This window comes from Netta rufina (genome assembly GCF_964035555.1).
Source record: "Netta rufina genome assembly, chromosome: 5".
Lineage (NCBI taxonomy): Eukaryota > Metazoa > Chordata > Aves > Anseriformes > Anatidae > Netta > Netta rufina.
Window position 1 is genome coordinate 11,235,523 of NC_140128.1, and position 14,803 is coordinate 11,250,325.

Sequence of the window (14,803 nt, forward strand, 5' to 3'; positions counted from 1 at the left end):
CTTCTTGCAGCTGGAGACAGGGCACCGAGCTCAGAGGATGCTCTCTGTTACTACTCTTCAGCATCTCCTCTAAGCAACTATGAACTGTCAAGCCATGATCATGATCAAGAGAGAACATGAAAAGGAAACAGGGAACATTTTAAAAGGGGTTATGGTGCAGACCTTCACTGTTGCCATAAAAGAAGTAAGACGGGAGAAATAAATCCAAATTATGCATAACTAACAATCTATAGAAACTTGCCAAGCTGAATACAGTCATAAATAATGGTACACCAGCTTAGCAAAAATCATCCAGAATAGTTTAATAATGTACCACTCTATAAAACATCCTCATAAAACATTTTTATATATAATTGTAATAAAAGGCAAAGTTAAGATTAATAACCACATTAGCAACACTTACAGCAATCCTTATGAGTGCTGAGATGAGATGGCCATAGGGGCTGGCATGCAAACCAAGCTGGGATTCAGGACAAAAAATAGGTTGAAATACCTATTAATCATTTTCAGGGAGATCAGATATTCTCAGCTTCAGAACACTGGGGAGTGCAGGAGCTCCGATGGAAACACCCACACAATGCTGTTTGGGCTCACATGGCGTGTGCTGGCTATGCTCCACTTACTAGCTGGGACAGCACTAGCCTGATGCTGGTAGTTTCAATAATACAGATCTAAATACAACTAATACAGACAGGGAAAGTGGGGAGAGCACTCCCAGAACCATGTTTTGTTCTCAAAAACAGAAGCTCATAAGGACAAAATTATTTTCTTGTGGGCCAAAATGCATTCCACACCTTGGAAAAAAAAAAAAAGAAGTTAAAATTGGTCCAATACTTGCACGTTTCAGCTGCTTTTAAGATGCCTCGTTACAAACAAGGAGGTAAATATATTTAGCATGAACCCTACGCATGCATCCAAAAATATTGCAAAAGGATTATTCATGCTTTGCAGAAGATGAAGAAATGCTAACCTAGAAGACTTTTTCTGACCAAGAGTGAATCGGATGATTTTGCTTTGAGATGAGTCCCTGGGAGATGCACTGTACGACAGGAAAGAAAAAGTGGAAGACATCATTGAGCACAGAAAGTTTTTGGTTTTTATGCCACTGGATTTAGCAACTAGCTTAAGGGAGTAAGGAGCTTTTATAAATTTCAAAGGAAAGAAAGCTTCTTGCCCAACTACAACTTTAGGTCAAAATCAATTTTTATAAAGTAATGAAGATGAAATTCTGCATGCAAAGTCACATTGTATTACCCTTCAGCTCCTCAGCTTGTTATTATATATAGTTTTGTGCAGCATCTGAGCAATTTCAGCTTACTATATACTAAGTGCACATGTATGTGTATATATATACATATATTCACATTATGACATTTAACACCTCAAAGTTGGTTATTTTTAAATCTAATCTTTCCATCTAAGATGACCATGGTTCTTTAAGAAAAACATAAGCAAAACAAAATGAGCTCAGAGTAGTGTTTCTCTTAGAAGACCTCACTTAAATTCTCTATATCCCACATAAAGCAGCACTTAGTGTTCACCCCAATATGTGTTACCTTAACACCAGTCAGCCTTAACCTGTGATATTTTGAAACAAATAAGCTTCCACTAAAAAAAGTAGCAAATATTACTTCACCCTTTCATCCTGCCCACTTATTACCACTAAAATGCTCATCCCCTTAACACGAATGGTCAGATAAGCAGAAGGCTGTAAATATATTCACACTGGTACTGCCTTCATCAATGGCTTTTATGCTAACCCAGAAAGAGCACCTGTAGGATAAAAGACTCTCAAGACACAAATATCCCCTCTGTTACCTATATGCTGATCTAGGAGTGCCAATAAACACCAACAGTGAACATTTTTTTCATTTAAGCCAGCAACTTATTTTTGTTGACCAATAAACTTAGATTTGATTTTGACCATCACTAGTTGTGATGAGCTCTATTTCCTCTACAATTATCAGAACCTTCCATTTCTTAGTGAGGACGGCAATTGCTCTTCACATGCCCGTAGTATACACTCTGTAATAGGAAGGATACATGTATATATGTTTTGAAAACAGAAGGAAGCAAAAGGAATACTGAGAAAAATATCCTTATGAAATATGGTGGTCTTGCAAGCATTCTGCATTCATTGAACCAAGTACTTTTAGCATAGAGAATATATTTAAGCATGTGCTTTGTTTACCAAAGGTGTGAAGTCAATTGCTACCCAGCACTCAATTTCCAACACTGACTTTATTCTAGAGTAGAACTAAAGAAAGCAGATTCTTTGACTCTTGAAGACCTTTAAGAAGAAGAAAAACAAACAAACAATGAAAAAAAAAAAAAAAGAGGAAATTTTCCCACCTTGACTGCATTTCTGGTTGTGCTTTTAACTGATGCTGTGCAGCTTGCTGGGGCTGTTGGCACTGAGTTTGGAGTGAAGCTGGCACCTGTTGCTGCTGTTGCTGTAGCCCGACCTGGCACTGAGATGGAGGTCCTGTTTGCTGGGACACTGGGGGAGGTTGCTGGGATGGATGGTGTTGTGGTTGCTGTTTCTGTGGCTGCTGTTGCTGTTGCTTGTATCGAGACAAACTGAAGAAAAGGCCCAAGATGGCCTTTAGATTCCCATTCCTGATTTCTGTAAGGCAATATTCAGAAATCACTCAGTTAGCCATCAGCTGTTGTTTCTTTTTAACAGTGCAGTCTTAACACCATCTCAACTCGTTTCCTTTAAGACATGACAGATTTTCTGCAAATCTCATTGATATTACAGCTGATTACCAGTGAGCACTAACTACAAATACATAAGTTTTCCCCTGCAGTGACTGCAACAGATGTCTTCCATTTCTGCTGTTTTCTACATTAACATTAGTGTGCTTAAAAAGATAACTCCTTTAAACAGTTCCTTTAAACTTAAGTAACTAAAACAAACAAAAGACAAAACAAACAAACAAACAAAAAAAAACACACAGCAACAAATGCATTAACAACATCATGCTGTAAATAATTTCAAATAATTTCAGTCCCAAATTTGAATGAAGAGGAGAAACTACTCAGTTACCATGCTGCATTGTATCATTTCTGGAATATCAGACTAATCGCTTCCATTAAGAAGATCTGGTGCAAGTTATACACTAGAAAACATGATTATTGTGCAAGACTGCTGTGTTAGAACAGATAATTGCCAATTTGATACTATCACAAGCTGATACAGGAATGGATACCCGAGGTACTTAAAAGTAGGTTGACAGTGAATGAATAAATTCGTTGGCCCTGCTCTATCCTTTATTCCCTCTCCCAGTCACTTTTCTCAGTGCATTGCTCATCTTTGCTATGTAGTCAGGCTCCGTTCTTAACCACAAGCCCTTTGCCCAGCAAATATCAAGCTCACATATTAATGTTTGCTCCCCTTCCTATACAAGCATCCAACTTCTGCCTCCTTCCCTAGCTAAGCCTCAATCTACCTTTTCTTCCTAGCAGCTGATCTAATTTACTTTCTTCCTTAATTTTGTTTGAGCCCATATTCATGTCCTCAGTCACCCTGAGACCTTATCTAAGCGGTCCTGGTCATTACGCAGACCCAGGGCACTCCTCTCCTCTCCTCTAACTCGATTTCCTTCCCCCTTTTCCTTCCCTCAGTCTGGCCCCTCTAGAAGGCTCTATCCCACCAGGACCCTGTTCTCCTGCTTAAATGAGGGCCCAGAGTTGTCATCCTCTGCCTTCCTTTGTTCTCTTAGCCAACTGTAGCCCCTTCCAGGACAGTGGGATCCCAGTGAATCCTGCTTGTTGCTCCCTTTCCCAGTCTACTCCTGCCCCCACGCAGCGTCAGGCCACAAACCCAGTCTCCCCCATCACCCTTTACGTGAGGCTCTTTCCTTGTCTAATCTGCCTGTGTTTGGCTAGGGAGGATACTGGATGGAAGCAGACAATAAAGCAAAATAGACACAAAAGACACAAAAGAACAGTAAAAAGGATTTCCTTATCTCTAGCAAAGAACTGGATTTACTCATGGGAATTGTAAGGAAAGTATCACTTAATCACAGGCCAAAGCATAACTAAACAGCCCCAGAGGCACTGGGAAGCTTAACTGCACAAACACGGGCCAGAAGATAAAAGAAATCAGGGCCAGGAGATAAAAGAAATGTGAGTCTACATGTTTAAACTTAGCAAAGGGACACGCAATTGAAAACAAGGCCCTGATTTCAATGTGAAGTGAGAGGCAATTAAAACAATAACCCCACCTAAAACCTGTCGACTTCTGTGGCTGTGAGTCTTCTGTCGTAATCAGAAGAGAAACCAGCTTTTGAAGTGCTTAAGGTGACAAAAAAACAATTTAGTAAGGTTCAGGAGGAGCAGCCTCTTTCCCTCTGGGTTTTAAGTGCAATATTTCAGACGGGACTTTTAGAGGTAGTTCTGTTTCCCTTATCTTAAAAACAGACTGAGGTAATTCACCTGGCAGCTCGCCCCTGCCCTTCGCACAGGAAGAGCACTTCAACCCCATGGCACCCTGCCCATCTGCCCAGCCTCTCCTGCCTTACCTCCCCTCCTGGCCGTGGGGCAGCTCAAATAAGGGTAGCCACCCAGATAAGGGCAAGCATGTCACCCACTCACTTTAAATCTGGAGCCCCAACTGGTTTTGTATATTTTAGACACTTGAGATATTTGAAAAGAGACTGAAATTTGGTTTTAAGTGAATCCACACGAATCCACCCTTTGGGAATTTCCATGCTGTAATGGCTCTGCTGCTGCTTCTTTCACCTACAGCCATAATTATAGCTTGCTGATCATCTCTTTCAGCACAAAAATACATTGGACTTGGTGGAAATTGAAAAAAAATATCAATGAAAAAAAATACCTTGTGAAACAAGGAAAAAGTAAAGAAAAGAAAGGTCTGTTGGATAGATTAGTAGAGAAAAGCCCTTATCTGATCCCTCAAACACTTGCAAATGAAATTTCCGCAAATCATAAACTAATTATATACAAAAGAGAGATCAAAGCAAACCAAGGGAGAACAACCGAAATGGCCTACTGCTCTTATTTAGTCAAGAGCTTATTTTGTGTCTGATTTTGTAAAGCATGTGGCGCTAGTTCAGCTAGTTTACATGGAGAAGAATAGTTAGCCAAATCGGCTAGGAGGAGTACAAATGAAGAACCACTGCATATTCCATAGCTTGCAGAGCTCCTGCCAGAAAATGGGGCTGTCACATATATGTAATTTTCATGCCTAGGGATAGTGGATGCGTGTGTCTGTCACTCTGCGCAAGCCTCTTATAGTTGGCCATTGAGTTCTGCATGCAGTCCCCATCACCCCTTCTTCAACAAGTGAGACCCAACGGTCTGCTAAACAAAAGAAAAAAATGTAAAAAGCAGGAAATTCTGTCCATAATGAATGACGGCAGGGGAGGGAAAGAGCCAAAGGTAGGTCTGAATTTAAGACAAAATTCTGAGAGGTACGCGTACCTCACAGTTAATCCTGGATATATCTGTGAGGTACAGACAGATTCAACTTCAGCCACCACGCAGCTCAAAGCTGACTGGCTCTAAGCTGACTTTGGGGAAAAAAGCTACCAGAAGAGTGCTGGGATGAACTTTGTAGACTCCACTGAGGAATGTGATCTGAATATAAACAATATTGGGAGTTCTATAGAAACAGGGCAGCAAAATTAAAAAAGGTATTATGTTTTTTCCCTGCTTTGTCTGCATGCATTTTTTTTTATGCCAAAAAATAAAGAATTTATCAGACCAAAGGAATCTTAATAACACACGGGCTCCATGTGGTAGAATCAAAATCTGCCAACTTGGTAAGTGAACACACCCTCCTCTCAGGTATGTCCAAAACAGCTTTGTGGGGCATTTGTGCTACAGAAATCAAAATTCCACCTTGATACTGGAAAGGAACTAAAATGGATTTACAGCAAGACTGCAGAGCGTGTACACTGAAACCCATTTACCTACAGAAGCACAGACGTCATTTCAGAGGCAAAAGTCTAAGTTCGATAGCAGTGGTTCCAAAGTCTAGTAAGAGGTTTCCTTTCATCGCTTTATGGTTTCATGATTTGCTCAGCTGATTGTTATCCAGCTAATCTGTTACCCAGAGGAGGTGCAGCTGCTATCTCTGAATTCAGTTTCTACTGCACATTTATGTTCTCCATAATCTTCAAAATCTTGGCAGTGAGGAAACAGTATGTGAAGGATGGCATGCTTAGCTGGGCAGCTGCAGCTCCAGGAGCCCAAAACCCAGCTGTGGAAACAAGTAAGAGCATGGGTATGGACAGACAGCTCAAAGGGACAGACAGCAAAAGTAGCAGCAAGAAGAGGAGAGAACTGGCATCTCCATACTTTTCTTCAGGAGCTACAAATAGAGATGTTAGAGTTTAAAATCTTTGAGAAGGGAAGACTTCGGTGGCTCCATGTTGCCGAAGTAGGGGGCCTATCTCTATGGTCATCATCAGAGAACACAGATCCTTAAGCATCTTCACTGCCTAAATCCATAAAAGTTCACATACAGAAATCCATAAAAGCCTGTGTCACACATTTAAGCAGGATATTTTTTTATTTTTATTTTTTACACTGGAAGGGTATTACACACGAAGTCCCCAATTATTTCAGTATTTAGGAGTTATCCAAATTCTAGTTTGTATACATTATCAACTTCCCTCCGTACTAAGGCTGCACTATTGAAAAATGCATATTCTCAAGCAACTCGGGAGAGGCTTTAATGTTTATTTCCATTTGGAAGCAATCACAATCTCTTACTTCCTCCTAGATGAGGCTCTGCCAATGGAGTAAACACAATTATTTGCAGTTGACCTAGCAGGTCTTGGCAACTTGTGCAGAAACATGAGCTTGCTTGGTTACAACACTCTTAATTTTAAGTGATTCTGTGTTCTCCTGTTGGGTTCTCCCCTTCTTCCACGGCACAACTAAGGATGGTCTCTCAGAAGCTTAATTTCTAGTTGAATTCAAGTCTTTTAGCTTCATTTTATAAAAAATGTTCCTTCACTCCCCTCTCTTTAGCGGCCACTTTTTTTTTTTTTTTTTTTTTAATGTTAGTGGCAAAGCCAGTAAATGTTCTCCTTCAGCAGGCATTACTGGCCTCTTCTTAGCTTCTATTTGATTTAATATGTTAATTCCTAGAAAATGCGACAGCGTGAAAGAAAAAAAAGATATGAAATCTGCAGAAACTATGGGATAACCTGTGTGCTGCTGAGTCTGACTTGTGATTTGGCAGGAAAGCTATAAACGTGAAACATGCCTTCCCCTCCCCACTGTGAACACTACACTGTCAATTTTGCACACTGTTTTCTCACCAACTCATCTGGTATTCTTAGATTTTGCATTGCTGGAAGACAGGTAAATAATATGAAATTTGTTACATTTTTACAGTGTTCACATATCACATTGAGGTTAAAGTTGGCTTTTATTATGGACTCAAACCTGCATTTTCTGTTGAATCATTTCTCAGTAAACAAACTTTCTATGTTTAGAAATTTTAGCTCACACCTTATTTTCTTGACGTGAGAATCCTGATTGTAACTGAGCTATTTAGGCATATAATGCAGGTGGTACTTGGGCTGAAAAGGAGGAAAAGATTAGTTATGGGTGTTCTAACCCAGCTGAAGGATAAGCTATAGAAAAGGACAGCTAACGTCCAGCCAGCCCTTCTCCTACTAGTTGTCATAATATCAGGTTAGGAAAAAATGTACTAAAAAAGTACTAAATACTTGCTTATGAACTCTCACAAGCTTTGTGAAATTACATTTCAAATATACTTGTTAAAGTAACTTGTAGAATCTCATACGCCAGGATGATGTAGGGGGCTTCCCTTAGAGGACAGCAAGGAATTACTTAAACTATTTTGCAAATTGCCAAAATGCAAGTTTTAGTTGTAATTTTTCATGAACATTTTTTTTTAAATATTTAATTTTGTTATAATTCTATTTTAACCCAAATATTTTGGGAATACTTTTGAAAGGTAATGTACATATGTAAGACTTGGGTACATGGTGGTTTCACCATATGGTTCATCCACAGTGGCTATCTGGAATATGTTTCATAAACATCATTCACGGTCAGTAAGGGAAAGATTGTTTCAGCTGAGACTTCCTATCATAACCTGAAAGCATGCAGCTCACAAATTAATAAAGAACGGAAAAAAAAAACATACTCAAGATAAAATAGCACTAAACTAAATAGAACAATATTAACTCAATTCATTATTGGTGCAAATGATTTTTTCAGCTGCTTAAAAATACGTTTTGTGAAACAGAGGTGGAAGCAGCAATTTGCCAACACCAAACTGACTATAAAAATGTTTTGATATAAAAAGGGCTAATGCTAAATACATTCCAGCACCACTACCTACTATTTATTTACATTTTGGAGTGCAAAAAAGCACCTGTTATTTATGAATAAAGAGACTTTGCTCCGTAAGGGGGAATTCCTGCCCTCTGCATCCAGCAAATGCGCAATACACGTATGGGTGGTAACACCGCAACACTAAAAAAAGAAGTCACACTCTGCTCCACCTAGACAGAAATTAAAACTAATGGCTTTGTGATTCAGCAGTGTCTGTTCCAGCCCCTGAGGGTGGCATGGACTGAGGTCCTGCGCAGTCCCACCTCGGTGCCAGGGCTTAAGGTTTAACTGCGGTCAGCCAGCATTTCCTTGAGGGCCTGAGACAGCTGCAGCAGCATGAGGTTATCATCGCTCCCCTTCCACGCTGTGCTCACTAGGTCTCAAATCCTTAACCCCATGTCCACGAGAGCTCACAGACACTGGGGGGCACTGACAGTAGCACAGCCAAGGCCAAGAGAGGGAACATTTTCTCCTCCCACAGGGAAGACTTGGCGGTCTCTTCAAAAACTCTGTGGCTTCACATGACCTGAAAGACTATCATTCATCCTTCCTTTTTTATTTCATTTTTAAAGGAGCAAAGGTGCATTGCATTTGTGATTGTATAAGGATATAGGCAAGGTTTACAGACAGAAGATCTTAGACTATCTATAAAAATCAAAGACGTGGTTTTGGACACAAATTAAATTTTACTTATTTTTCCCATTTACACCAACTATTTTAACACAATGCGTTACCTCGCCTGCTGTACAGAGTCTGGCTGGGGTGGAGCTCATGCTCTTCAGAGTAGCTCGTGCTGTGTTTTGGCTTTGTGGCTAAACCAGTGCTTTTGCTGTTGCTGAGCAGTACTCGCACCGTGACAAGGCTCCCTCTTTTTATAGCCTCAAGTAGGCTGGGGGGACAAGAAGTCAGGAAGGGACACAACGTGGACAGCTGGCCCCAGGTGACCAGAGGGATATTCCTTGCGACATAACGTCATGCTTGGCAGTAAAATGGGGGCTAGGTACTGGGGACATGGCCATTACTCAGAAGGTGGCAGGGCATCTGTCTCCTTGTGGGAGGTCGCAGTGAGTGACTGCCTTTGCATCGCTTTTGTTTTTTTCTTCCTCTTTCCTTCACTTATTTCACTATCTTTATCTTGACCCACACGTTTTTTCACTTTAGCCCTTCCTATTCTCTGCCTGGTCCTGCTGGGAGTGTGGGGGAGTGAGCGAGCAGCTGCTGGCTGTGGGCTGGGGTCAGCCCACCACACCTACACATCCTTTCTTGCCTCTTTTGTTTGAGCGACAGAATTCCCTCCGAGGAAGAAAACATGGCTTTACGCATGCAGGCAATTCAACTGTTCACACAGAAGTAAAAGTACATTCATGATTTGACAATGTAATCCCCTCAAAACTAAGCTTGCAACGAGACTTACTCACCAGATCTAACTTCAGGTCTCACCTGATGCCACACATCCAACTATTTGTTCTGTGAAATGCTGAAGAAGGTGCCATGTAATAAAACATTCAAAGTTTGTCTTAACAGCTTCTGAACCCAAATGCTTTTCCAGCATATTTAAATGAAAGCGGAGGTGAAAGCTGGTGATGAGGATTAGGAAAATCTGTTTGATCTTTTAATAAGACAGCAGTTAAACAGCTTCTGAGCACCAGCCGCCATACACCCCGACACATATCATGCACTGGCAAAAAAGGAGTATCCTGCACTGAGTCATGTTCAGCTTTTAGGAAATTCTGGTGCTATTTATAAGCTAAGTGATTAACTCAAGGTCAATACTCTTTTTTTTCCCCCTTTTTTTCTTTTTACACTTGGAATCACACTTTTTAGAAATCTAAATATAAAAAAGCAGAATCTTTTTTTCCAACAGCAAAATAACTGAAGAAAGAGGAACTAAATACCTTTTCTCTCAACAGACAAGCAGCCCCCAACAGTTATTAAATATCCATAAAAGCTACACTCTAACCCATGTACCAATTATACGACTTAGATGAAAAATCTCTTTTTTAACAGACATAAACCAAGACATTACTGAATTAGAATAATTATTTTTACAAGTCAGCCGTGCGGAGATTACGTATCTATTTTACCTACCTTTCATGCTGAGAAGGGGAAAAAAGGAGCGAAGACCATCAACAGCTTATATTATTCATATTACATTAATTTTCCATTACACAGGACGTGCGGGTTACAATCACAAGCAGCAGTTCTTCGTTTAAAATGAAATCTTAAACAACCAATTGACTCACCTTCTGCTGACAGCCCCTGTATGTTAATCCCCTTAGCAGCCAAGAAACTCAGGCATGCATCTATGTTTTCAATCTATTCAAGAACAACAACAAAAAAAAAAGGAGACACAAAAGAATATGCATTGTAATAATTGTTTACTTTAATCTCCCGCCACACTTTATTGCACTCGGTCTTTGTATCACATAAAAAGTCCCTTTGCTCATTACGCGGAAACCATAACAAAATGAAGCCTCCTAAGTTAGTACGGTCCCAAATTGATTACTATGTGGGTCTGGACTCTCTGCTATTTGTACTTGTGTGAAGCAAGTTATTTCATACTCGCACCATGAAAGATGATGACTCCATATCTTACTGAAGGGTCAAGGATGTTATGCCAGGATTTTTAACCTACAATGAGTATAACAAACGTGAAACTGAAAATAAACATGGAGGCCACATTTGCTTGAGAAGGCAGATTGCCACTTGCTCTTAAGTTGACAGCTGGCAAAAGTTTCCAGCCACAAAAGCAGTCAAATATAAAAACTGTAACTGGAAACCCCAGCTGGAATCCAAAATATGTTTACTCACGGCATTCTCCGCATGTCAGAAATGACAGACAACCCCAGTATCTCACTGTGGGGTAAATCCTGCCCTTCAGAGAGATGGTACAACTAACTGTACTACATAGCATGGGATAAAATGGATTTTGACCTGATGGGATATACACAACAGTTCTGAACACCGGTGACTACAATTGCCACGTACAGACTAGATTTGAATCCTACTCAACAAAGTGAACTCTAGAAAGGTTGGGAGAGTTTCGCATTTCCCCCTCATAACTCAATGTCACAGTAGAGATCCAGCTGTAGCCTCGTGCCTACATTCCCACCCATCTCCCACCAAAGGTCTGCTGTCATATTCAGATGCCTACAAAGCATTTCTATGCACAAGCCAAACCTTAGACACCTCTAAAACCTTCAAACAAAATTCAAACAGAAACAACAAAACAAAGACACACACACACAAAAAAAAAAAAAAAAAAAAAAAAAAAAAAGGAAGGCAAAAGCAAACTCTACAATATTTTAGGATATATCACATAATACATGAATAGTTACACAGAAGACTTCAGGTAATACCACTATGCAATTTTTGCTTGTGTCGGGGCAATTGGGAAGTGATCAAGTAGTATCTGCATGTTTGAACATCTTGCAAACATGAATTAGGCTCCATAACATCTCAAACACTTCTTCTGCTTCATAGGTAAGGAAAACAGACCCCAGTCGCCACACTTGCTATCACGTAACTACCTTTCTTCTGTGAAGGTTGGACACAGCCAAAAAAGGACGTGAAAGATCTACCTTCTAGATCAGCTCTTGCCTGACCTTGAACAAATAGAAAAATGAGGGCTTACAGCACTTGAGAGGCTGCACTCCCAGCACCTGACCTGTATTTCCTGTCCTTCTCAAAAAGTTATATACATATTAAAAAAAAAAAAAAAAGCAAAAAACCTACAGGGAAAGCTGTCAGAAAACCCCCAGTATGGATTTCTGTCAAGGCAGTTTCATTTACTGTCTGTAAATGTAACATTAAAAACATTCTCTGCTATCAAGGGAAAAAAAAAAAAAAAAAAAAAGTAATTGGCATTTCATAACTGGGATTGCAAGAGTTAAAACACTGTGAGAGGATGCGATTGGTAGAAGTTTTGGATAGACTTTGGAAATAGATTTGCCAAATTGCCTGCAGTGCTCAGGTTTGAAAGCTTACAGCAGGACGTAGGGTCCAAAGGTTCATTTATCCACAGCTCACTATGCTGCGGCAGTCAATCTGTTTTAGTTTCCTTCCTCAGTGTTCAACAACCCTTTCAGGTTTTCAACACAACTCTTTTATTGAGGTGACCTGGGACCAGAAAGCCAAAGTTCACCTTTTCTAGAATAAACATCACACAAAAGCATCCATCTTCCTACCCATTTCTACCACCCATGCTTATAACGACTTCGGTCTTGACCAAGAACGCATCCAGCCTTCCACAACTCTGGATAGACTTTTCCCCTCCTAGCCAGGAGGGTTATTTTGGTTAATGAGTAAAGATGAGTGCTATCTCATCTCAACTCCAGATCTGCAGCTGTGGAAACTCCACAGGAGCTCTTGCAGTCCACAGAGCCCTAAACTGCTTTGCTTCTCCTCCCAGGTCCTTCACCGTTGCTCCAATTCTCCGTTAGGTCCAAGTGACCACAGGATCAAGGCTGACTTCTGGGCAACTAGCTAGATCCCCACCCACGCCCCTATTTCTGGTGCTATACAGGAGTCCTTGCAGACCTCCTGACCTCATGCTCATTGCAGACCTGGCTCAGATTCAAGGAGCGCCCTTTGAAATCATTGCAACCTCTTCCCTGGGACAAAGCCACAGTTTTCACCAAGCCTTTTTAGTCACCTAATGACATGTTATGGCTCCCGCTCCCAGGCTGATGGCCGACTCCCCCAAAGAGCACGATGACTTGAGCTGTGTGTTCATAACACGGGAGAAGAGAGCTGGGCAACGCTGCCTTGTCATGGGGCATGCAGGGCACCCTGCTGCATTGACTGCGATGCCTGGCTGAGTGCTGAGAGGGATCGAGGCTTTGCGGTGCTCCACGGACACAGGGCAAGAACCGGGGGAAAAAACAGAGCAGTATAAAAACGCAGAGAAAAAGATTACAGGAAGTGGGTTATCAAAAATCAGAATGTGTTACAGTCAGGAACCGCTAAGAAAAAATCTTATGGAAACAGGAAAATATCGTATTTCAGTACTTAGAAACCAACCTGATGAAATAAAGTGTAATAATAGGCTTGCAAAAGCAGACCTCTTACACAAGAAAATAAACTGTTAAGATAAGGATCCTATGTGGATATATAGCATCGCATGTCTAAGGAATTCACTAAAACAACAGAACTCAAAGATAAAAACACAGCACTCATTCGGTTAACATTTATGCAATATCATCTGTGGGACCAACAGCATTATATGGCAGAATGATAGGAATGTAATTAATTGATTTGGAAGGAAAAAAAAAATAGAGCTCAATAAGGAAAACAAAGAAATGTGGAGAAATTCAAGAAGAAAAAGAAAGGCAGAAAGCATGAAATTATTAACATTTAGTGCTGGTGGGAATTCAAAGCACTTCCCACACAATGACTGGCTGGTGTGCTGTCCCACACAAAAATGATTTGTGACTGCCATCCAGTTCCAGTGGAGGACTCACACTCCACTTGGCTCTGTGGAGTCTCCTAAGAGGCCGAAGTGCCAAATGCTTTAACAGGGAGCAGTCTTCTGCATCCCAGAGCTGGAAAAATGGAAACAGTGCTGTTGGGATGTGTAAGGGAAGCAATTACCCATTTTCCTTATTGTAAAAACTGAAGGTAAGAAAGCTACTGAAGTCTTGCTAAGTAGCTTACGGTGTGAATAGTGTTTTGTTGCCAGTGGCCTGAGCGAAGAGCCCTAAACTTGGTTTATCTCCTAATCTTAACAGCGCAATGCATTGGAAATCATTTTGCTTGTTTAAAGAGAAGAGTTTCCAACAATGCAATATTAAACTAATTTTACCTACAAAAGCTCCAAGGAAGAGCTATCTCTAGCCCCTGTTGTTTTAATATAAGAACTAGCCATTTGTGATCTGCAAATAGCATTTGATGGAGAAAGATCCACTATTTCGTAAGGTGTTGGAGATGCTTAGTTCCTCTGAATGGCAGCGTGGTAATTGGACCGCTTTGGTGGATACACCCCTGACAGAAGTGAAGTTTCTGGTTCGATCTCAGCTCAGTAGAGATCCATCTGCCCTGCGTTGTGACTTCTGACACGAAGTACAGTGGTCCCCTTGAAATTACATTATTTAACAGCACGTTATTGTTGAGACTGTAAGGGCCCTTCCTCGGGCAAGCCTGCATACTGTTTAAACCCTTCAAGCCAGTGTGAAAAGACTGTGGATTTGCCAAAGGGGAGCACATATTTTCTTTAATACTGTGAGCTACAATTTCTGGCTGACTCTTCTGCCTTCTCATTTGCTTTGCCAGCAAGCGTTTAACACGGCAGAAGTAAAGCAGCAAAGATGGGAGTTGGACGTCCCTCATTTTCCACCTACCCAAAACAGGGGAAAGCTATGTAAAAGAACAAGGCAAACCAGGATCAGACATCCACAGCCTTTACCTTACTGAGACACATTGCCGGGAGAGTTCGAAACTGAGCCTTGCCTTCTTAGGC

At 40.8% G+C, this 14,803-nt stretch overlaps 1 protein-coding gene across 1 annotated transcript in view; it reads right to left on the reverse strand.

The window, feature by feature from the left end:
- The window catches only part of LOC311209740 (neuron navigator 2-like), a gene marked incomplete at both ends in the record, with an annotated part of 88,296 nt that overhangs the window by 49,797 nt on the left and 23,696 nt on the right, over positions 1-14,803 (reverse strand). Inside the window, 3 exons of the mRNA XM_084287252.1 lie at positions 971-1,039; positions 2,353-2,626; positions 10,590-10,662. Coding sequence (XP_084143378.1) covers positions 971-1,039; positions 2,353-2,626; positions 10,590-10,662 — 416 coding nt within the window. The remainder of the gene's footprint in view (positions 1-970; positions 1,040-2,352; positions 2,627-10,589; positions 10,663-14,803) is intronic.